Consider the following 25,596-nt stretch of genomic DNA (forward strand, 5'->3'; position numbering starts at 1 on the left):
TCATAAATCACTCCTGGCACTCTTCTCCACCCACCACGTTCATTAAAATACCTCAGGAAAAATGTTTCCTTATTTAATTATAGCACCACCAGTAGATGAGTCAGCAAATATGTCTGACATGTGACATATGGAGTAATCAGAAATTGGTCTTCTTTGGGCCTGGAAACACCAGAAAACAGATAAAGCTTTACACAGCGGATTCTCTGTGAAAGGCACTATACACGATTAATTGGTGGCAAACTTTTACTTTATCACCAATGTCTTACCCTTCTAGACCCTCGACTAGCCGCATGTTTCTGCTGTGTCTGAGGGGGTCACCTCGTGTGTTCAGAAAATGAGTGTCTTAGGTTGGCTGGTGACTCCTGTCAGACAGACACAGTGTATGCAGGCTCTACATTAGATAGACTGACATATACAGTAGATACACATGAAGGACATGTCTGTCTATCTGTCTACTGGCTTTTTGCTCTTTTCCAATCTTGAGGATTAGTTGAATTCTTTACGCCCACCTTTGTCCTTTAAGAGGCGCCTATGACATTTCAACATACGAAGCAGGAAGTTTCTTTGTAGGTTTTATGGTCATTATAAGTAACTTTGTCTGCATTTTCATTTTATTCAACCTTGAAAAAGATTTTATGAACATTGTCCTTGCTAATTAACAGATCCTAAACCATTAGAGCAGATTTTCAACATTTTTGGATTTATTTTTTATTTAAATATTTGGTCACTGCTAAATGCTACTGAGCCTATAAGAGACGCCTTTCTATCGTTGTCTCCTGAATCATTCTGTCCGTTCAACCTAAGAACTCCTGTCAGCTCTGAGCTGCAAGTTTTAAACTGAAACCTTTGTAATGAAGATTAATAAGCAATAAATAGATACAATAGACATAAATGGTACAGCATAATAAATAGGAAAAGCACTATACATAAGATGAATATAGATAGATAGATAGATAGATAGATAGATAGATAGATAGATAGATAGATAGATAGATAGATAGATAGATAGATAGATAGATAGATAGATAGATAGATAGATGTTAGTGTAGTAGGCAGGATTAGATAGATAGATAGATAGATAGATAGATAGATAGATAGATAGATAGATAGATAGATAGATAGATAGATAGATAGATAGATAGATAGATAGATAGATAGATAGATAGATAGATAGATAGATATGAAAGGTACTAGATAAACAGATAGATGTTATAGGCACTATATAATAGATAGATAGATATAGTAGATATGAAAGGTACTAGATAGATAGATAGATAGATAGATAGATAGATAGATAGATAGATAGATAGATAGATAGATAGATAGATAGATAGATAGATAGATAGATAGATAGATGTTAGTGTAGTAGGCAGGATTAGATAGATAGATAGATAGATAGATAGATAGATAGATAGATAGATAGATAGATAGATAGATAGATAGATAGATAGATAGATAGATAGATAGATAGATAGATAGATGTTAGTGTAGTAGGAAGGATTAGATAGATAGATAGATAGATAGATAGATAGATAGATAGATAGATAGATAGATAGATAGATAGATAGATAGATAGATAGATAGATAGATAGATATGAAAGGTACTAGATAAACAGATAGATGTTATAGGCACTATATAATAGATGGATAGATATAGTAGATATGAAAGGTACTAGATAGATAGATAGATAGATAGATAGATAGATAGATAGATAGATAGATAGATAGATAGATAGATAGATAGATAGATAGATAGATAGATAGATAGATAGATAGATAGATAGATAGATATGAAAGGTACTAGATAAACAGATAGATGTTATAGGCACTATATAATAGATGGATAGATATAGTAGATATGAAAGGTACTAGATAGATAGATAGATAGATAGATAGATAGATAGATAGATAGATAGATAGATAGATAGATAGATAGATAGATAGATAGAAATGAAAATATAACATGCTTTAACATTTCGTTGAAATATTTTTTACCTTTAAAAAAATTATAATTGTATATTCAGTTAAATCAAGTTTATGGATATATGTTTTACTTAGAGTCATTAAGTTTTTAATAATTCAAAAGTTCCAAATTGAAAATGTGAATTTGATGTACATACCAATACAGACAGAAGGCTTTAACATAAGATGTGTTGTTCTACTATTCTAATATATTAAGAAAGTTTAAAAAGAAACAAAAAAAAAAAAAAAAACAGATTGGAGCTTTCTAATCCTGGCCACTAGAGGACACTGTTGCTCCACTCTGTTACACCTTTCCTCATTGTTCCTGGCACAAAACGTGTTCAGTAGCGCGGAAAAAGAATAACTGGTCAGTTAATACTTAACTGTTTTACAAATTAACCTACATCCATTTAGAAACCAAATTTCATAGGCAAGAACCAGCTGTGGATGGGGAACAACTCCATTGCAGGACACACACAGGGCCAGATTAGAGTGGCCAGTTAATCTAACCTGTCTATCTAGTAACATTTAACATTTTATCCATCCAGCCATTTTCCAACCCGCTGAATCCGAACACAGGGTCACGGGGGTCTGCTGGAGCCAATCCCAGCCAACACAGGACACAAGGCAGGAATCAATCCCGGGCAGGGTGCCAACCCACCGCAGAACATTTTATATAATAATAATAATAATAATAATAAAAATAATAATAATGTATTATATTTATAGGGCAATTTACATTAGCAGTATATCACAAAGTGCTACATAAAGTTTAAACAAAGGCAAAGCAAGTTAAAAACAGATAAAACAACAATAATTATAGCATTCTTGGTAATAAGATTTCCTAAATAGAAAAATCTTTAGCTGTTTTTTTATAACAGTCCACAATCTGCTGTGTTCTCAGGCTCTCTGGTAGGACATTCCAGAGATGTGAAGCAGCCACTGCAAAGGCTCGGTCACCCGTTGTATGAAGTTTGGTCACAGGGGGGCAAAGGCGGTGGGTATTTGAGGTTTCTTGCAGTGGATTGTACAGTAATATAAGGAGTTCCTTAAGGTATTGTGGAGCATTTCCATGGATACACTGGTGAGTAAGCAGAAAAAGTTTGTATTCAATACGGAGGTGAAGAGGGAGCCAATGAAGTGACCGAAGGATTGGTGAAATGTGTTCATATTTAAGCACCCTCATGGGGACCCCTGGTTTAGAGTATAGTGAATTTGTGGGTAAATCCATTGAGACAAATTTGTGATTGGAAACACCCAGATCCAGTACTTGGAGGTCAGAGATGATGACTGAGTCAGTAATGACAAAATCAAGGGTATGGCCCTTGTTGTGAGTGAGGACCTCGACAAGTTGCCTCAGATTTAGGCAGTCCAGGAGCTCTAAGAGCTGGGCAGCAGAATAATTAGAGGGGGTGTCCACATGAATGTTCAGATCTTCAAGAATCAGTACATTTGATAGATAGATAGATAGATAGATAGATAGATAGATAGATAGATAGATAGATAGATAGATAGATAGATAGATAGATAGATAGATAGATAGATAGATAGATAGATAGATAGATAGAGGCACTATATAATAGATAGATAGATATAAGATATAGTGCCTTTAATATCTATCTATCTATCTATCTATCTATCTATCTTATAGTGCCTTTAATCTATCTATCAATCTATCAATCATATAGTGCCTTTACTCACTCTATCTATCTATCTATCTATCTATCTATCTATCTATCTATCTATCTATCTATCTATCTATCTATCTATCTATCATATAGTGCCTTTACTCTATCTATCTATCTATCTATCTATCTATCTATCTATCTATCTATCTATCTATCTATCTATCTATCTATCTTATAGTGCCTTTAATCTATCTATCAATCTATCAATCATATAGTGCCTTTACTCACTCTATCTATCTATCTATCTATCTATCTATCTATCTATCTATCTATCTATCTATCTATCTATCTATCTATCTATCTATCTATCTATCATATAGTGCCTTTACTCTATCTATCTATCTATCTATCTATCTATCTATCTATCTATCTATCTATCTATCTATCTATCTATCTATCTATCTATCTATCTATCTATCTATCTATCTTATAGTGCCTTTAATCTATCTATCAATCTATCAATCATATAGTGCCTTTACTCACTCTATCTATCTATCTATCTATCTATCTATCTATCTATCTATCTATCTATCTATCTATCTATCTATCTATCTATCATATAGTGCCTTTACTCTATCTATCTATCTATCTATCTATCTATCTATCTATCTATCTATCTATCTATCTATCTATCTATCTATCTATCTATCTATCTATCTATCTATCTTATAGTGCCTTTAATCTATCTATCAATCTATCAATCATATAGTGCCTTTACTCACTCTATCTATCTATCTATCTATCTATCTATCTATCTATCTATCTATCTATCTATCTATCTATCTATCTATCTATCTATCTATCTATCTATCATATAGTGCCTTTACTCTATCTATCTATCTATCTATCTATCTATCTATCTATCTATCTATCTATCTATCTATCTATCTATCTATCTATCTATCTATCTATCTATTCTTGTCACTAATTATGGCTCCTTATAGTGGTGACGTATTTTTACTGGTGACGTTTTGTTGATTAGCCCACACTAGTGACCATTTCACTGCAGTCTGATGTCATGACAGTGTGACTCGCCCCTCTGCTCCTATGTCACCCTGCACCGTGACAGTGACTCGTCCTTGTCAGATTAGACCCCTGGGTGAGTGACGTCGGTCCTGGAGGGCTGTAGGTTTTTGTTCCAGCTCAGTTTCTTCGTGAGGAGTCCATTATTGCTGATGAAGCATTTACTGCTCTCGTGACATTTTTATACTTCACTTTGGTGGTCTCGCTTGTTAAGGTTCCCCACCCTTAATTGCTTATTTCACTCTTAAACAGTTGCATTCTCTGTTTTAATGGCTTCATATTAGCAATTTGAAGCAAATGACAAAGGAGCCAGCAGTTCTCCATTGAACTTGTCTCCATTTACACCTGGGTGTCGATTCATCGTCAGTTCTCTGGTTTAATAAAATGTTTAGAAGGAAATTGAAGAGAGAAAAGTGAACGAATGAGACTGAAGGGAAAATATAATTTGTGAAATAACACTAACCTGACATGGTTGAATAAAAATACTAAGAAGAATTGAAATTAGATAAGATCTAACACTAGGAGGGATTCGTTTCTAATTAAGTAAATGGGTTGAATCAAAAACCTGCAGACACCGCGGCCCCCCAGGACCGACGACGCTCACCCTGAACCAGACTGTGGTCACATGACATTCCTGTCCATTCAGGTGTGCGGTGGCAGGTAAGCTGCTAGTTTTTGGTAACGCGCTTCACAGGCTGCAGATATTTCTCCGTAATTCCAGTGTCCTTTTTTTAAACTGACTTTATCTGTCTCTCTTGTGCTTTGAGACAGTAACGGTGACCTGAAGCAGTGCCATTCTGACTTGCTCTTCTTTCTTGTCCACCTTCCCCGTCTGTCGTGCAGGGAGCAGACCCTGAAGAAGCGCACGCAGGCTCTGCGCAGCTCCCTGGAGGTGGTCGTGGCTGAGAGTTCGGCACGAGGAAGACGGACTGGCGAACTGACCCGGGAGCTGACGAGGGCGCACAGGTAACGCTCGACAGCGCCGAGAAGTATCCGCCGGAGATTAAGAGGGCTGACCGACGGGGTTGGATGGCCGCAGAGGCTCCACGTTGTTGATTGCCTTCAGTTGCCTGATTAGCAGAAGGTCCTTACAAAGGACAGAAGTGATTTCACGCGAGGGCTTTCATTGTGCCACAGCAGGCCAGTCTTACATTGTAGAGTTTTACTTTCTGAGAATATCAACCACGTGCTTTATGGCCCACAGTAAATCGATAACTTTGGATCTTCAATTTTTTTCTTTTTTTAATTTCTCTCCAAATCATTCAAGATGACAGACACGTCATGACGAGCACACCCAGGGGTAGACGAGCCCAGCCGCTGACTCCTCTGAGCTTTGGATATCGTTGTTTATTGGCGGCTGGTTTAGAAATCAAGAAACAATAAAAATGAGAGAATAAGAGCAACAGAAACAACCAACAAGACAATGAAATAAAGCACTATATAATAGATAGATATATAGGTGGATAGATACAAAAGGCACTATATAAAAGATAGACAGACATGAATAACACTATACATATAATAGATAGGAAAGGCACTATATAATAGAATAAAAGCTAGCTAGCCATGAAAGGCACTATCTATATGATAGAATTATAGATAGAGATCTGTGAAAGGCACTATACATATAATAGATAGGAAAGGCATTATATCATAGAATAAAAGCTAGCTAGCTATGAAAGGCACTATATAATAGATAGACAGGAAAGACACTATATGATAGAATTATAGATAGAGATCTGTAAAAGGCACTATACATATAATAGATAGGAAAGGCACTATATAATAGAATAAAAGCTAGCTAGCTATGAAAGGCACTATATAATAGACATGAAAGGCATTATACCTATAATAGATAGACAGGAAAGGCATTATATGATAGAATTATACATAGAGATCTATTAAAGGTACTATACATATAATAGATAGGAAAGGCACTATATAATAGAATAAAAGCTAGCTAGCTATGAAAGGCACTATATAATAGATAGACATGAAAGGCAGTATACTGTACATAGAAATGACAGACAGATAGATATGAAAGGCACTATATAATAGAATTATAGATGGAGAGCTATGACAGGCATTATATAAAAGACAGATAGATAGGAAAGGCACTATATAATAGAATTATAGATGGAGAGCTTTGACAGGCATTATATAAAAGATAGACAGATAGATAGGAAAGGCACTATATAATAGAATAATAGCTATCTAGCTATGAAAGGCACTATATAACAGATGGATGGATATGAAAGGCACTGTATAATAGATAGAGAGATAGATAGATAAGACGCTATATCATGGATAGATAGTGTAGTCAGTCAAGGGATGACACAACGTGAGACCAAAAATAGTTGGGATACCAGCCGGGCAAAGTTGCCATCATTTTTAAGCACGTGAGGAATTCTGCATGACCACTGTCCTCATGGGCAGTCAGGTCCAGTGTGAGCCGTCACTTACTGGGAGCATCTCTTCTATATTCTGGTGTGGTATTTTTGGTTCTGTTGCCGTCATGGGACAGTTTTAGGAGGCCGTGAGACTAAAGGGAGACAGGACTGCTAGTGACAGCACCCCCTCTCATACCACATACCTTAGGTGAGCCCTGAAGGTGATCCTCAGGGGCACATGTTTGATAATTGATAGACAGACAGATAGAAATAAATAGCAGACTAATCATATAAAGCGCTTTACTTCCATCTCTGACATAACTGCCAAATATCCTGTGCTATTGCAGAGCCGCTACCCTCCATTTTCTACACGAGTAACACGCATGCATTTCAACTAATCCACATTCTTCACTCCCTCCTCTGCCCATTTTAAAGACCCTTTATCTCAAACTCTTACAGCAGCGTGGCCACTGCCTACAAGGGAGCTCGGAGGAAGTACCGGGAGCAGCTGTGGCTTTTGGATCGGCAGATGGTGGCGATGAAGGAACGGCACAGCATGCAGATCAGTGGCCTGAAGAACGAGCTTCGAGAGCTGGAAAACGAACGGGCCGAGACCACCCTGTGACGGGCCCAGCACCGCGCTGTCCAGTGAACCCTGTCGAGTCCAGTTGTGTTCAAGAATTCCAAAGCCTTGTAAACATGCGGTGATGTGGGGAGCTCACCCTGGAGAAGAAAAGGACTGAAGGAGGGAAACATCCAGGTGTTCTGAACACGACGGAACAGACCAGCAAATACCAACTGTACCACTGCAGTCCTAACGTTGGCATTGTCACCAGTGGCTGGGAGTGGCACACATACACTGTTAAAAGAAAATGAAAAAGGCTACCTGAATTTTCAGCTCTGGATTCTCTGTTTTTGTTTTGAGTTTAACTGGAAAAAGGATATCTAGACAGACAGACAGATAGATAAAGAGATAGATATGAAAGGCACTATATGATAGATAGATAGATAGATAGATAGATAGATAGATAGATAGATAGATAGATAGATAGATAGATAGATGTGAATGGCACTATAGAAAAGATAGATAGATAGATGTGAAAGGCACTATATAATAGAGAGATGGATGGATAGATCATTTTGAAAGGCACTATATAATAGATAGAGAGATGTGAAAGGCACTATATGATAGATACATAGATAGATAGATTGAAAGGCACTATATAATAGATAGATGTGAATGGCACTGTAGAAAAGATAGATAGATGAATGGATAGATAGATGTGAAAGGCACTATATAATAGAGAGATGGATGGATAGATAATTTTGAAAAGCACTATATAATAGATAGATAGATGTGAATGGCACTATATGATAGATGTGAATGGCATTTATATGATAGATAGATGTGAAAGGCACTATATAATAGAGAGATGGATGGATAGATAATTTTGAAAGGCACTATATAATAGAGAGATGTGAAAGGCACTATATAATAGCTGTGTAAAGCACTATATAATAGATAGATATGATAGGCACTATATGATAGATGTGAATGGCATTTATATGATAGATAGATGTGAAAGGCACTATATGATAGATAGATGAATAGATGTGAAAGGCACTATATAATAGATAGCAATTACAAAGCAATGTTTTTCAGACTGGAGTTCCACTGAAGAGATTTCAAAATGTCCGAACTTCCAGTTATATTTCCTTCCAGCAGGAAGAGGCTGGGTCCAGGCGGATGCACACTGTAATTCACGTTGGAGGTGTCAGAGCTGCCAGTCATCTTGTCTGCAGGGTGAGGGAGAGAAAAGGCATTAAAACAGAGTGCCAACCCGTGGAGTGGTGGGTAATTACAATCACCAGAGGTCTCAAGCTGTCCCCTATGCATATGCGCTTGACAACAGATAGATTTTTAGAGCTTTTTAAAGGTAAAAAATATTTCAAAGAAATTTTCTTGCATGTTATACTTTCTATCTATCAGATTAACGTCACACCTAGGACGGACAGACAGCCCTTAATCTGCACCCAGCCCTGCCAGCAGGTCCATCAACTTGGAGGTTGGCAGCAGGATTGACACTCCAGCCACCGTCAAAAACCTCCGACTGTTCCAGTGTGGTGCTGAGGTGTCACCCTCTGCCCTCGGGTCCCCATTCCTGGTGGTTCATTGTGTGGTGGGTGCAGCAACACGCTATCAGCGCAGGCTCCCAACCTCTCATCTCTCTACAGTAAAATGAAACCCCCAACTGATCCAGTTTTCTCATTTTGTCTTGGCTGCCATATTCTTCCTGCCAGGGTGGGCCTCTCTAAGCACCACACTGATGAATTTTTAAAGCTTTCTTTGACATGCTCTTTTTTTGTTTTCTCTCCAGAGGGTGTGGGTGTGACTGCGTTAGGGATTAAGGGGTCAGAGGTGAAGATGGTGTCATCTTGGCCACACCTCTTTTTTCTGGGACAAAGGAAATGACTTCAAGAAACATGTGCACTGTTGAGCAATTGTCTGTGAATGAATATATCTATATTTATATATATCCCATCCATCCATCCATCCATTATCCAACCCACTATATCCTAACTACAGGGTCACGGGGGTCTACTGGAGCAAATCCCAGCCAACACAGGGCGCAAGGCAGGAAACAAACCCTGGGCAGGGCGCCACACACACATTAGGGACAATTTAGAATCCCAAGTGCACCTAATCTGCATGTCTTTGGACTGTGGGAGAAAACCGGAGCACCAGGAGGAAACCCACGCAGACACAGGGAGAACATGCAAACTCCACACAGGGAGGACCCGGGAAATGAACTCAGGTCTCCTAACTGCGAGGCAGCAGCGCTACCCACTGCACCACTGTGCCACCCTTATACATATATAATGTATGTATATATGTGAATATGTATATATTGTGATAGATTAAGGTCCTCCGTGACCCCTTGAACCCTCAGACTAGACGTCAGACACCAGGTAAAAGTCCAAATAATGGTTTATTATTAGAAATAATAATAATTGTGCACAAAGCACCCTCTTCTCCACAATACTCAGTAATAATAACAATAACAATAATAATACACAATCCTCCACTCCCAGATGCGTTGCCCTCCTTCCACCCAGCTCAGCTCAAATGTCTGGGCTACCCATAGTCCTTTTATAGCTCCTGACCCGGAAGTGGTTCTAAGCACAACCCACAAGTCCATTTCCTTCCGGGTCAGGGTAAACAGTCCTCCTCTTCATCCCGGGAGCACGTCGCTTCCTCCAGTCACGTGACTGTGACGCACTCCCGGGTTATAGGGCATGCAAGAGCCCACTAGCCCCCCTACAGCGACTCCTGGCGGCCCCCAAGGTATCCAGCAGGGCTGTGTCACAACACTACAAAGTCCATGAGGCCCTGCTGGAACTCGGGGCACGAATATGCTGTCCGGAGGGCTCCTCCTAGCGGCCTGGGGGTGGCGACCGGAGTCCATAGCCGGTCGTCCATCACAGTCCCTCCCCCTTAGCGACGACCAGTGGGGCGGAGCGTTGATTCCCGCGAGGGACGTCCTCCTCCAGGAGGACGCGAGATCCGTGCCGTGGTTCCGCTGTCTAGATCCCCCAGCGAACCTTGGGGGAACGGTGTATCTGTTATCCCACCGCTCCCCTGTCCTCCGGGGACAACTACGCCACACGTGGCCCGGTTGCCGGCAGTTGTAGCACCGCCGACGTCCTCCTGTTGGCTTCTCTTCCCGAGACCGGAAACACCTCGGGAATTCCGTCAGCTCCACCCTGTCCTCCGCCAAGGAGGGTTTAACGGCCGCTTTGCTGCTCTCTGCCCTTTTCTTTAATCTGTCAGGAGACCCTCGTTTTAATTCGGGGATCTCCTGCTTTCTCTGGGGCTTGTGCACAGTATGAGGCTCTCTATGGAAAAGAGAGAGCCTCTTTGCTGTTTGCACGCCCGTTGTCCTATGTATTATTGGAGGCGGCATCATTAGTACCACATCGTTCCGGGTAACAGCACTATCCAGCCGCCCCGGTTCGATTGGCACTTCCTCTGCCCCTCCAGTAACCAACGGCAACCCCCTTTCCACGCGGGTCGGGCTCTTAAGGTCCGCATTAGTCCAGAGCAGCGTCTGATACCGCGGCTCCGGTTTTAACGGACAATTTCCCGACCACTCCGTCATTGTGCCACATTCCAATGTCGGGTTCACAGCGCTTTGGCAACCGCTACTTTTTAAACACGATGCCGGTTCACACTGTGTCCCCTTATTATATACGGTACAGAGGGCACCTACCTGCACCGCCGCATTAATCGTTTTAGGCAGGTGTGAAAAAATGCTGTAAACAAAGAATGCTTTCAGAAATAGAAGTGTTAATTATTTATTTTCATCAATCAACAAAATGCAGTGAATGAACAAAAGAGAAATCTAAATCAAATCAATATTTGGTGTGACCACCCTTTGCCTTCAAAACAGCATCAATTCTTCGAGGTACACTTGCACACAGTTTTTGAAGGAATTCGGCTGGTAGGTTGTTCCAAACATCTTGGAGAACTAACCACAGATCTTCTGTGGATGTAGTCTTCCTCACATCCTTCTCTTCGTGTAATCCCAGACACACACGATGATGTTGAGATCAGGGCTCTGTGGGGGCCATACCATCACTTCCAGGACTTCTTGTTCTTCTTTACGCTGAAGATAGTTCTTAACTCTTATAGGGCTGATGTTGACTTTTGTCAAAAGGAGGAGTGGACAATGGTAATCAACTGTAAACTGTGACAAAGTCAACCTTTACATTAGACTCTCATTGCTAGAAGGAAAGTTAGATTTGACCGAGATTCCCTGCGCTCACGTGAGTAGCAAGGCGCACACAACGGCAAAAATAGCACTGTCATTTGGCGAGAAATCAAAGTGAATGTGAAAAGCAAAATACTCTGTAGACAACGTCTTGTCTATTATCTCTGAACTGGACTATGACTTGTCGCACTCCGATTTTGATACAAGTGATCGAAAATGAATGTAAGGTTTCAGCTTCTGCTGATCAGTCTCCAGCTAGCCGTGGTATTGACAATGTTCGCCAGGGTGGACTGCCACTTAACAATGATAAGAGGTAGAAACCAGATTGTAATGCACTGTGACTGTGACTGCCACTGCTGCCATGTGAAGACAGCCTGGCAGCAAGCCTGTCACTCATTCTTGGCAAACTGCCAGCCACAGCATGCAGCAACAGACATTTTACGCTGGTTTCTGGGTGAAACCATCCTTTTTCTGAAAAAATATTTAGCCCTCAAAGAGTTAATGACTTTGGCTGTATGTTTGGGGTCATTGTCCTGCTGCAGAATACATTTGTGGCCAATCATATGCCTCCCTGATGGTATTGCATGATGGATAAGTATCTGCCTGTATTTCTCAGCATTGAGAACACCATTAATCCTGACCAAATCTCCAACTCCATTTGTAGAAATGCAGCCCCAAACGTTCAAGGAGCCTCCGCCATGCTTCACTGTTGCCTGCAGACACTCATTGTTGTACCGCTCTCCAGCCCTTCGATGAACAAACTGCCTTCTGCTACAGCCAAATATTTCAAATTTTGACTCCTCAGTCCAGAGCACCTGCTGCCATTTTTCTGCACCCCAGTTCCTATGTTTTCATGCATACTTGAGTCGCTTGGCCTTGTTTCCAAGTCGGAGGTATGGCTTTTTGGCTGCAACTCTTCCATGAAGACCACTTCTGACCAGACTTCTCCGGACAGTAGATGGGTGTACCTGGGTCCCACTGGTTTCTGCCAGTTCTGAGCTGATGGCACTGCTGGACATCTTCCGATTTCGAAGGGTAATAAGCTTGATGTGTCTTTCATCTGCTGCACTAAGTTTCCTTGGCCGACCACTGCGTCTACGATCCTCAACTTTGCCCGTTTCTTTGTTCTTCTTCAAAAGAGCTTGAACAGCACATCTTGAAACTCCAGTCTGCTTTGAAATCTTTGTCTGGGAGAGACCTTGCTGATGCAGTAGAACTACCTTGTGTCTTGTTGCTGTGCTCAATCTTGCCATGACATGAAACTGTCGTCCACAACCTCACCTTGGTAGCAGAGTTTGGCTGTTCCTCACCCAGTTTGAAGCCTCCTACACAGCTGTTTCTGTTTCAGTTCATGACTGTGTTTCAACCTACGTGTGACATTGATGATCATTAGCACCTGTTTGGTAGAATTGGTTGATCAGACACCTGACTAGAATCCTACAAAATCCCTGACTTTGTGCAAGTGGACCTAGAAGAATTGATGCTGGTTTGAAGGCAAAAGGTAGGAACACCAAATATTGATTTGATTTAGATTTTTCTTTTGTTTTCTCACTTTACATTTTGTAAATTGATAACAATAAACAATCATTATTTATATTTCTGAAAGTGTTCTTTGTTTACAGCATTTTTTCACACCTGCCTAAAACTTTTGCACAGTACTGTATATAATGAGCACCATAGATAAAAGTCAAGAGGTTAAAGTGCCTGCTTATTATATAGCACCTTTGGATCCCATCCCATTGGGGACTGATGGGGCACACCATGGTGTGTGGCCTGACATTGGCTCTCCTGTCCTTAGAAAGTATACAGCAAAACCCAGGGAGCAGGAGTGGGCCGAACGCTCATAGACCCTGCGAGGACTTGCACACACACACACACACACACACACTCTGCTGTCGGCCCCTTTGCTATTGCCATTTCCTTTCCTCTGTAAGCTCGGCCTTTGTGTCACTTTTGCTGACGCCAGCATGTTGAAGAAAGGGGGCCAGTAATGAATTCCAAGGGGCTTCAAGCCTTTGAATAACTAAAAAGAGCAAAAAAAGAAAATAAATGGAATTAAAGTGTCATCCAGTCCGTCAGATCAGGAATGCCGAGCAGCTTGATAAACAAACCCCACGGAGCCATTTGTTTTAGGAAAAAAGAAAAAAAAAGTGTGGCGCTGCTGTTTGAACAGCTCGGCCTCGGCTCTGTCAAAACAATTCAGGGCAAAGCGCTTTATTTTCCTGTTCCATCAAAGCTTGTCAGGCTGACCTCAGGCAACCCCCATGCTTCTCCCAGCTGGATTGGGGGGGGGGGGGGCACGAGAACAGCGTCTGGGATTGGAATTGAGCAGCACCACAGCGGCTCTCCTACCACCTTTACCCTGCTGCCCACCTATCGGGGCCAATAGAAGCAGCGAGGGGTCAGAATGGGGGGTCACAAGTGGGCCCCAGTAAAGGTCAAAGTGGCTCCAGGTCTGCCTCATGTGGGTGTCAAAGGGTAGAGAATGATAACAACGTGAAGCAACGCAGCCACTCCCGACCGTCTGTCTGCGCGGATTAAACTGAAAACGTGCAGAAGGCCCTGTGGGGAGATGGATGGTGCTTGGCGTAACTTCAACTCACAGAACAGAGACGTGCCATTTAAACATACATAAGCGGCCTCGGAACGAAAATTAATCCGTTAATCATCTTAGACACTGGCATCATTGCTCTGATTGGGAATATTAAAAAAGACATGCAAGTGCTTATAAATGGGGCCTGGGCAGACCCTCTGATGTCAGTTTAAAGTGCGTACCCCAAAGAAGACACTGGCAGAAAAAAGAGAAACATAGAAGATGGAAGGACATCTCTGATAGCTTTGGGCGCATTTAACAAAATCCAAATGTATAAAGAAGAAAGAAACACACAAACAAATGCTGAAAACTCTGTAGGAGCCATTCTGATTTTGGTCAGAATCTGATAAACCTGCAAGGCCAAAATGAATAAAATAATTGATTGATAAAATGAAAATGCAAACAAGATAACTTAAAACGATCCTTTAAACCCAGAAACATATAAAGAAAATATGCTGAAATGTCACAGGAGCCTTTTGAAGGCCAAAGGGGAGAATAAACAGAATAAGATTGAGAGATGAAAGTGAAAGGTACTATACAATAGATAGATAGACAGATAGATGTGAAAGGCACTATATGATAGATAGATAGACAGATGTTAAAGTCACTATTTAATAGATAGATAGATATGAAAGGCACTATATAATAGATAAACAGACAGATGTTAAAGTCACTATATAATAGATAGATAGATATGAAAGGCACTATATAATAGATAAACAGACAGATGTTAAAGTCACTATATAATAGATAGATAGATATGAAAGGCACTATATAATAGATAAACAGACACATTTTAAAGTCACTATTTAATAGATAGATATGAAAGGCACTATATAATAGATAGATAGATATGAAAGGCACTATATAAAAGATAAACAGACAGATTTTAAAGTCACTATTTAATAGATAGATAGATATGAAAGGCACTATACAATAGATAGATAGACAGATAGATGTAAAAGGCACTATATGATAAATAGATAGACAGATGTTAAAGTCACTATTTAATAGATAGATAGATATGAAAGGCACTATATAATAGATAAACAGACAGATTTTAAAGTCACTATTTAATAGATAGATAGATAGATAGATAGATAGATAGATAGATATGAAAGGCACTATATAATAGACAAACAGACAGATGTTAAAGTCACTATTTAATAGATAGATAGATATGAAAGGCACTATATAATAGATAAACAGACAGATTTTAAAGTCACTATTTAATAGATAGATAGATATGAAAGGCACTATATAATAGATAGATATGAAAGGCACTATATAATAGATAAACAGACAGATTTTAAAGTCACTATTTAATAGATAGATAGATATGAATGGCACTATATAATAGATAGATAGATAGATAGATAGCTATGAAAGTCACTATATAACAGATAGATAGATATGAAAGGCACTATATAATAGATAGATAGATAGATAGCTATGAAAGTCACTATATAACAGATAGATACATATGAAAGGCACTATATAATAGATAGATAGATAGATAGATAGATAGATAGATAGATAGATAGATAGATAGATAGATAGATAGATAGATAGATAGATTGGAGAGCTTTTTTAAAGGTCTTTGTTTTCAGGGGGTCAAAATTAATGGGGTAGTGCAGACAAAAGTTGAAAATGTACATAAATGTGTGCGTTTTTAAATGAAAATGTAGTAGAAGGGCGGATGGGGCCTAAATATACTATGGATATGAAAGATAGCCAGAATTGTGCAAACTCTATAAATGTAAGGGGCTTGGATACCGATAGTCAGTGAAGTTATGTGGCAGCAAAGTCCAAGGCAGTCAGGGTCATGTAAGACTCCAGGATCTAAGCGTAGGCTCACACTGCCACATTTTCGTTTCAAATGCAGACATTTGTCTCCATTTCCGCCTTTGTGCACACTGGAATTTTTTACCCCTGATGTTTTTTTTTTGTTGTTGTTCTTTATTTCGCCTTATACAATTTCTTGTATTAGGAATTTGTTAGTTTTCGCATACCCCTTGGGGTCAGAGCGCAGGGTCAGCCATTGTACAGCACCCCTGGAGAAATTGAAGGTTAAGGGCCTTGCTCAAGGGCCCAGTAGAGTAGGATTTCTTTTTGGCATTGACGGGAATTTGAACCAGCAACCTTTGGGATACCAGCGCAGATACTTAGCCTTAGAGCCACCACTCCGCCCAATGATGTTGGCCTTATAGACACCGTCCTTGCCTGTTTCAGTTCCATCCATCCATTTTCCAACCCGCTGAATCCGAACACAGGGTCACTGGGGTCTGCTGGAGCCAATCCCAGCCAACACAGGGCACAAGGCAGGAACCAGTCCTGGGCAGGGTGCCAACCCACCGCAGGACCTGTTTTAGTTCTTATTTATCAAATCGATTCCAATATGTACAGAAATGTGCTGACAGGACTCCATCATTATACACAGAAGTTCAATATGGTGTCCCGCAGGGCTCAGTACTGGGACCTTTACTGTTTTCACTTTACAGGCTTCCTCTGGGATCTCTCATTAGGAAACATCATGTTCATTTTCACTCGTATGCACATGACACCCAGTTATACCTTTCATTTTGATCAAATTAAGTTTCTCCGATGTTGTCTTTAATTAGTTGTGTTAGTGAACTAAAGGAGTGGATGGATGAGAACTACTTGTCTTTAAACATCAAGAAAACAGAGATGTTAATTGTTGGAGGGAGTGACACTGATCACAACAATATTTTGTCATCATTTAACTCAGTTGGAATCCCCATTAATTTTACTGAATCAGCCCACAATCTCGAAGTTATCTTTGACTCTAGTATGTCATTTAAAGCACAAATTAATCCAAATCAGGTTTCTTCCATCTTAAAAATGTTGGGAAATTAAGGCACTTTCTAAATAAACAGGATTCTGTGAAATTAATTAATGCATTTATTTCTAGTAGGATTGACTACTGCAATGCGGTGTTCACTGGATGTTCAAACTGTTCTTTATTCAGCCTCCAGTTAATCCAAAATGCTGCTGCAAGAATTATTACAAGAACAAGAAAATACGAACACATAACTCCAGTTCTTAAATCCTTACACTGGCTCCCGGTTAAGTTTAGGGCAGATTTCAAAATCCTCCTTTTAACATATAAAGCCTTTGTGAAATAAACCGACTCCAGTCATTGTGAAGTGTTAGGGAAATGCACCGTATATTGTCCGATGAACAAGGTCAAACAAAATTAATGAACAAAACGGTACAAAATAAATCATTTGTCTGACAACAGATACAAAGCAGACAGGGCTATTTATACTGAAAACATCATAGCTACAGGAAATACAAATGAAGGAAGTGACGTCTTCGTGATGAGGCAAAGGAAATGACGTCATCTCAGCAGGGTACGGAAGAGGTAGTGGAGCCCCGGCCATTTTGAGTGCTGGAACGGGTGCGTGTAGGATTATTTGTCTTCTTTGCAGCTGAGAAGAGAGAGGGAGAGAGAGAGAGAGAGACGTTAGTACCTTTCAATAACCCTTCATCTCGCAATGTTTTCTTTACCTTAGGGCTTGTTGGCTGTCTCCGAATCGCGCGTGTGTGACACCTTAAATGGCCGAGGTGCGGCTTACTTGTCTGAACTTATCATGACTTACACACCTGAGCGCACATTAAGATATCAAGATGCCGGTCTGCTTATGATTCCAAGGATTAATAAAATAACAGGGGGAGGTCGAGCTTTTAGTTACAGGACCCTCTAAACTGTGGACTGGTCTGCCTGCTACTATAAGAGATGCCCCTTCAGTCTCAGCTTTCAAATCCCAGCTGAAGACTCACTACTTCAGTTTAGCACACCCTGACTAGAGCTGCTGATTAACTGTACAGACTGCATCTCTGTTGTTAGTCATTAGCACTAAAACATAAGTAACATGAGAGTTAGAATTTGTTACTAACACTCACTTATTCTGTTTCTCTTCTCGGTACTCAAATGTGGCACTTGGTGCCATGGCCCACCTGCCAAGTTGTTTTGCCTGCCTAAGGTAAAGTCATCTCTGATGGAGGATCGCAGGAATCGTGGGGTAGAGGGGTCCTTTCATCGGATTGGCTGTCTCAGCTGTGGAATGGCCAATAGGGGGAGGCCGCTTGATGGCTGAGGTCTCCAGGACTCTAAACAAATGCAAATCGTATTATGGGATATCATCTACTGTTGAATTTTGCGCTGTACTTGTAATATTTTTATTGCACTGTTGTATTGTATTGAGGATTACTTCTGTTCTGTTCTGTGTATTGTATTGTATTGACCCCCCCCTTTCTTTTTAACACCCACTGCACAACCCAACTTACCTAGAAAGGGATCTCTCTCCAAGTTTCTTCCATTTTGTTCCCTTTTTTTGGGAGTTTTTCCTTGTCTTCTTAGAGAGTCAAGGCTGGGGGGCTGTCAAGAGGCAGGGCCTGTTAAAGCCCATTGCGGCACTTCTTGTGAGATTTTGGGATATACAAAAATAAATTGTATTGTATTGTAAAGATATCTTTGCCTAGGCTGGCGCCCCCATGATCTGATCCCGGATAAGCAGCAGAAAATGGATGGCTGGTGTCACACACATCAACTTCTGGGCTCATCGGACGTATGTAATACCCTGCTGGGGTGAGAGGGGGCACTGTCGCTAATGGTACCATCTCTTCTCTCATCCATAGTGCTGAAGAGATGCCCAGTGAGGGTAACTGACTCCACCACTTCCTGTCAGAGCCCTATAAGACCCAGATGTCCCCCAATGGAGGTGTCTCATTTGGACCCAAACTTGCTTCAAAGCCAAGACCCGCTCTGCGGACCCTCTGATCCGCTGAAGCCAAGAAGGCTGAATTCTTTAAGGTCCGTAGTGTTTACTGTTTTGCACCCTCGAGTGCTTGTTTCGTTCAGTTTGGATGAACATTGGATTAAAAGGGGCGACCTGGCTGGACTGCTCGTGTGTCTTTGCTCGTCGATATCAGATAGAAGGTTTTGGAATGGGTTGTCCATCAAGCTCACGTGGATGTGACGGCCAGGTGTCCACTAACTTTTGGGCATATGGTATCACCTGGGGATCACCTTGTTGGTTCTGCTGATATAAGCGATACCACTGTGGGATCAAAGGGGGCACTGTTGCTAACTGCATCTTAATAATAATCCTCTTTAATAAAACCCCTGTGTGTGTCCAGTGTCCGTGTGTGTGTCTTCTGGTGAAGTGTGCATGCGCGGGGCACAGTGCGCTGCTTCAAAGGCCGCCTGACGCGTCACACAAGACAGAGAGGGCGGGATCTATAAAATATCACGCGGCAGATCCAATTGGATTTCGGTAAATGAGGTAAGACCTAAAACAGAAAACACGAAAAATCCAATCAGGTACTCGAGACGCGGAGACCAGCTTCCCCATTGTTGTGCAATTGTTCACTCTGAGGATGTCAGATTTGCAATTAAGAAAGCTTGACCCGGTAAAATGTAAAGTAAAAGCAGATTTATTTTCACGCACATTACATCAGTTGCTGGGGAGAATCTGCTGATTGCCCACTGTTGTGACAGAAAATTAAACGCATATTACGGACAGCAAAGCCAGTATAACTGTCAGAGAAAATTACAGGCATTTTACGGAAAAAATGTAATGAGGTAAAAGGTCCCTTGCCATTTAATATAGACTGTTCCTACTAATGTTTATGGACTACTGTTCTAGCGCCCGTTATTGTAACGGGCTTAATGTCTAGTAATAATAATAATCTTCTTATGTAATACGCTACCGTGGCTGTCCAGGATTTTAAATCACCTGTAACTTGCAAACCGTTTGACCAATTGACCTGAAATTTGGTACACATATACTACATGACTTCTACTATACACTTTCGAGGTGAAGATTGACCTCCATGGTTATTCCTCTTTTTATTTTTATTTTATTTTATCTCAGCAGGCGGCATGGTGGCGCAGTGGTAGCGCTGTTGCCTCACAGGTCCTCCCTGTTTGGAGTCTGCATGTTCTCCCCGTGTCTGCGTGGGTTTCCTCCCACAGTCCAAAGACATGCAGGTTAGGTGCATTGTCGATTCTAAATTGTCCCTAGTATGTGCTTGGTGTGTGTGTGTGTGTGTGTGTGTGTGTGACCTGCGGTGGGTTGGCGCCTTGCCCGGGGTTTGTTCCTGCCTTGCTGGATGGGATTGGCTCCAGCAGACCCCTGTGACCCTGTAGTTAGGATATAGTGGGTTGGAAAATGACTGACTGACTGACAACTCTCAGCAGTAGGGCGACCATGTGGTGCATGAGTATGGGCGCTGTTCTCATCCCTACCACCTTCGCCGTCACTTCCCCTACTTCTTCATATCTTAAATCATTCATGAGGCAGATTGAAGACTTCAGTGCCTGCTTAAGTGAAAAATTAAAGAAAACGTACTAAGTAATTGCTACACAAACACTGACTTAATTAGTTTTAATGCTTAAAGATGCTGATGAAAGAAGAGAAGAAGCGGGCCACTAGGGTGGAGAAAAGAAGAGCTGCTCAGGAAACAGCAAGAACATCAACCTCTGAGCAAATGAATGATAAACGTACAGAGGAGAAAAACTAGGAATGCTGAAGTCAAGTGGATTCACTGCACGATAGTGCGCCATTACTGGTTCTTTGTATTTATACTAGCCATGTGCGCCCAACTACGTTGCGTGTGTTAAAGTGGTCTGTGAAGGGCTCCCTGTTTAAACGCGGCTGCCAGTCGTGAACTGGGCCCTTTGTTGCCCAGCATTATGATTTTTTATAAGGGGAACAAAATTACAAAACAAAACCCTTGGACATTGATTCGATAGGAACGGCCTACTCGGAATCACTGTCTGAATAGTAATTATGTGGTGGTGTAGGAGCATTTCTGCTTCTCTCCGTTCACAGTCCATCTGTCGTTTCCTCTCACGATCTCTTCTCAACCTTTCTCCAATCTCGGAGGTTGCTTTGTGGCAATCCAAAGAGTAAGGCAATATACATGGAGCAATGGTTATAAAAGGGGGACACATAGGTATCCAGGCTCTTTAAAGCATAAATAGGGATCACTTCACTGACATGTGAGCAAGCCACAGTACAACTATGAGACGCGCAGCACTCGCCGGCTACAACGTAACAATAATAATTTCCGGAACGTGCTCTTACGTTGTCATTCATTTTACCCACTGTCTTTCTTTCATTCATATGTTACGTATTCACGTACCTTTTATCTTCGGCAATCTTATTCTCTAACCAGGCCTCAGGAGCTAACCAGCGTAACACTGTCCACCACCCCTTTCGTTATTCCGGCACTATTGTTGACATCCGTGAGTAACAACAACGTACTAAACTGGAAGGTGGTCTACGCATGCGTGGAATTCGCGGACAAACAAAGATCAAGATCCAAATGAAGATTATATATAAAGATTAGTTAATTTAAAGCACAACAATTTGTTTAGTTTGAATGTCTGTGTTTTGAGGTGTGACTGGAGTACTACAGTCTTCAGTAGTATAAGCCTGGAGGAGATTCTTAATGCAATGCCTATGTTTTAGCTGTCTCTCTACTGCCATCTAGTGCTTCTTCTTCTAATTCATTTGCATGACAAACAAAGATCAAGATCCAAATGAAGATTATCCATATTACTAACCAAGAATACACCGGATATGGACGCAGGTACACGGTGATGGGACCATGAGATGTACTGCGCAGGCACGCGTCTCATACACCGCAAGCGAAGTCTTATCCACTGCGAATGAAGGAGTCACGGCTCAAGAACAAAAGAGCTCAACTAACGTGAATGAGAAATGAAGCAACAATGCGCCCATAGCTAACGTCTAACGACACAGCCACACACAAAAGAGGATTCTGCGCTGCACCCCAGAGTCAATCGTGAGAGGCTACGGAGGCCCCACAGGTCCACAAAGATAGTACGGAAGGCGCAGGCGTCACCGCCATAATGTGAGTGGCACTACTGCAGAGTGAAGGCGCAGGCGTCACCGCCATATTGTGAGTGGCACTACTGTGAAGTTAGGAATAATGTGCTGCTTGGGATTGTACAAACCGCTCAACGATACAAACACGAGCCCGCCTGGATAAGATCAATGAACGCAGGCGCCTACAACGCGCGTCTGACACTGTGGAAGCAAAGCAGGCACGGGTTCAAAACGAACGACCTCGACTGACGGATATACAAACATGAACCCACCTGGATAAAATCAATGAACGCAGGCGCCTACAACTCGCGTCTGAAATGCCGCAGACAAAGCAGACACGGCTCCAAAACGAACGAGCTCAGTACGGAAGGCGCGGGAAAGTACGAAAGGCGCAGGCGTCCAAAACGCGCTTCTGAATAGGACATGAAGCAACAACGCGCCACGAACTCTCCGTATTAAACGTACGGTATCCTCACACGTCCAAACCATTTAGCATATGTGAATCACATTACAGTGATGCATTATTAACGGTACAAACACAGAAAACGCTCCGTATTAACAGTAAGTGCAATTATCCATATTACTAATGGTAGACAACGGATAACTAATGGAGTCACGGTCACAGCTCAAAAACGATCCAGCTCAACTAATGGAGCTACAAAACCGAGCCCGCATGGATAAAAACAATAGACGTGGGCGCCTACAACGCGCGTCTGAAACCGCGGAAGCAAAACTGTCTCGGCTCCAAAACCAAACAGCTCCACATGAACAAATACAATGTACATAGACGCCTACAACGTGCGTGAGAAACTGTGGAAGCAAAGCAGGCACGGGTTCAAAATGAAAGACCACAACTGACGGAGATACAAACATGAGCCCGCCTGGATATAATCAATGAACGCAGGCGCCTACAGCGTGCGTCTGAAATGCCACAAGTAATGCAGGCACATATCGCATACATTCATCAATGTATTTCGGGTTACACCAACAATAATCTCTTTCAAATCTATTTCAGGTTACCCAAGACCAGGGGTTGGCGAGCGAAGCGAGCAGGGGGCAGAGCCCCCTAGTATATAGAGATAGCGCTTTTCTCACTTCTCATAGTGCTTTACGTAGAGAGTGGGGAGCCACTTCAACCACCACCAATGTGTAGCACCTACCTGGATGATGGAGTCTCAGCAGCCAATTTTGCTCCAGTACGCTCGCTAGGTGGTTAAGAGGTCAGACAAAGATAGCCAATTAGAGACGGAGGATGATTATGGACCCAGAATGACTAGGCCACGGTGGGCGTTTTAGCCTGGACATCAGGATATACACCCAACTCATTTTTTTTTTTTAAATTTTACTGATGGGCGGGACGGTGGCACAGTGGGTAGCGCTTCTGCCTGACAGTTAGGAGACCTGTGGTTCTCTTCCTGGGTCCTCCCTGAGTGGAGTTTGCATGTTCTCCCCATGTCAGTATTGGTTTCCTCCCACAGTCCAAAGACATGCAGGTTAGGTGCATTGGTGATTCTAAATTGTCCCTAGTGTGTGCTTGGTGTGTGTGTGTGTGTGTGTGTGAGCCCTGTGGTGGGCTGGCACCCTGCCCAGGATTTGTTCCTACCTTGTGCCCTGTGCTGGCTGGGATTGGCTTCAGCAGACCCCCGTGTCCCTGTAGTTAGGATATAGCGGGTTGGATAACGGATGGATGGAATTTTACTGATTTTATTGAAGTCACACAACATTCCATACAAATAGATACATTTTTACAAAAATAGGATTGAATACAAATCACCCTCCACCCTTGAGAAGAGAGCATGGCCAGCAAAGTAAAACTTAAAGCTATTAAAAATAATTAAATAGATGAATTAATAAGTGAATAAAGATAAATGGAGTCAGTCAGTCAATCATTATCCAACCCGCTATATCCTAACACAGGGTCACGGGGGTCTGCTGGAGCCAATCCCAGCCAACACAGGGCACAAGGCAGGAACAAATCCCGGGCAGGTCGCCAGCCGACCGCAGGGCACACACAGTAGGGACAATTTAGGATCACCAATGCACCTAACCTGCATGTCTTTTGACTGTGGGAGGAAACTAACATAGACATGGGGAGAACATGTAAACTCCACGCAGGGAGGACCCGGGAAGTGAACCTGGGTCTCCTTACTGCAAGACATCAAAGCTATCACTGATAAATGGAGGAAGAAAAAGAAAAGGGGGTAGAATCTGCCTTCTCAATGCTTTAAAAGCTTATTCTAACATGTTATTGATCAGATCCTGCCAGGTTTTGAAAAAGTTCTGTGCAGATCCTCTAAGTGAGAATTTGATTTTTTTCCAATTTCAAATCGTATATCACATCAGTTACCGACTGACTTAGAACAAGAGAGTTAGGATTCTTCCATGCTCCTCTTTAAGCCCATCTGGAAGAACATCAAACAAAGCTGCTAGTGGATTTGGAGGGATTGTGACACCCGATTTTGGTCCAGAAAGATGTTAGTTTGGTGCAGGCCCAAAACATGCGGCCCAGTGAGGCTGGAGCTCGATTGCAATGTTCACAGGTTGGATCTTGCCTGTTTCCTTACGAGGCATTAGCTCTCCGGAAATGTGTTATTTTGAAATTGCGGCATGTTAAGTAACCAACAAATATAGAAATATGACATACAAGGCGATATACCTCCCATAGTGATTACGGCGGTACACAAAATAATCACATGAGCGAGAAGGATATACTTTAGTTTACTTTACTGACGGTTTAACGCGGTATTACAGACGGAAAGCTTATGACAGACTCTATCAAGCATGTGGGGGTCTTGATCTACGCAGTCTGCCATCTTTCGTCGCCACGCTAAAAGGATTTTCCAGACAGAGGACATAATCTTCCGTCCGTTTAGTTTCAAAGTGTGTTGGCCATAGGTCCATTCTTATATTCTGGTTGCTCCACGTGCAGGCTCCTTCTCTGGATCCAAACAAGGACAGGAAAGGACTCAATCCCCACCTTCAAAAATACAGGAATAGCACAATGCCTACATACAGTTCTCATTCTCCCAACAAGGAAAGAGGATTTTGTGCTGACAGAGGACAGAAATATACCATGTCTGTCTTTAAGCTGACTATTCAATTCTCCAGTTGTCTTTTGGCTATCTAGTCCTGTAATTGGCTTGGCAATTCTAAATGCTGAGCCCCTGCGTACCATACTTGGTCTGCCTGTATGAATGAGTCCATAATAATGCGACATTAAACTTATTAAACTTAATATTATAACAAGCATATTATAACATTGCCCTGGAACATTTTGGACAATTT

The 25,596-nt window shown here is 41.7% G+C and overlaps 1 protein-coding gene across 1 annotated transcript in view; it reads left to right on the top strand.

Moving 5' to 3' along the window:
• The window catches only part of ushbp1 (Usher syndrome 1C binding protein 1), a 67,059-nt gene extending 59,105 nt beyond the window's left edge, over positions 1 to 7,954 (top strand). The window contains exons 13-14 of the mRNA XM_051935430.1: positions 5,517 to 5,639; positions 7,523 to 7,954. Of these exons, the coding sequence (XP_051791390.1) occupies positions 5,517 to 5,639; positions 7,523 to 7,688 (289 nt within the window). The 3' untranslated portion in view covers positions 7,689 to 7,954. The remainder of the gene's footprint in view (positions 1 to 5,516; positions 5,640 to 7,522) is intronic.
• The last annotated feature ends 17,642 nt before the right edge of the window (positions 7,955 to 25,596 follow it).

Source organism: Erpetoichthys calabaricus, chromosome 12 (assembly GCF_900747795.2).
Source record: "Erpetoichthys calabaricus chromosome 12, fErpCal1.3, whole genome shotgun sequence".
NCBI classification, from domain to species: domain Eukaryota; kingdom Metazoa; phylum Chordata; class Cladistia; order Polypteriformes; family Polypteridae; genus Erpetoichthys; species Erpetoichthys calabaricus.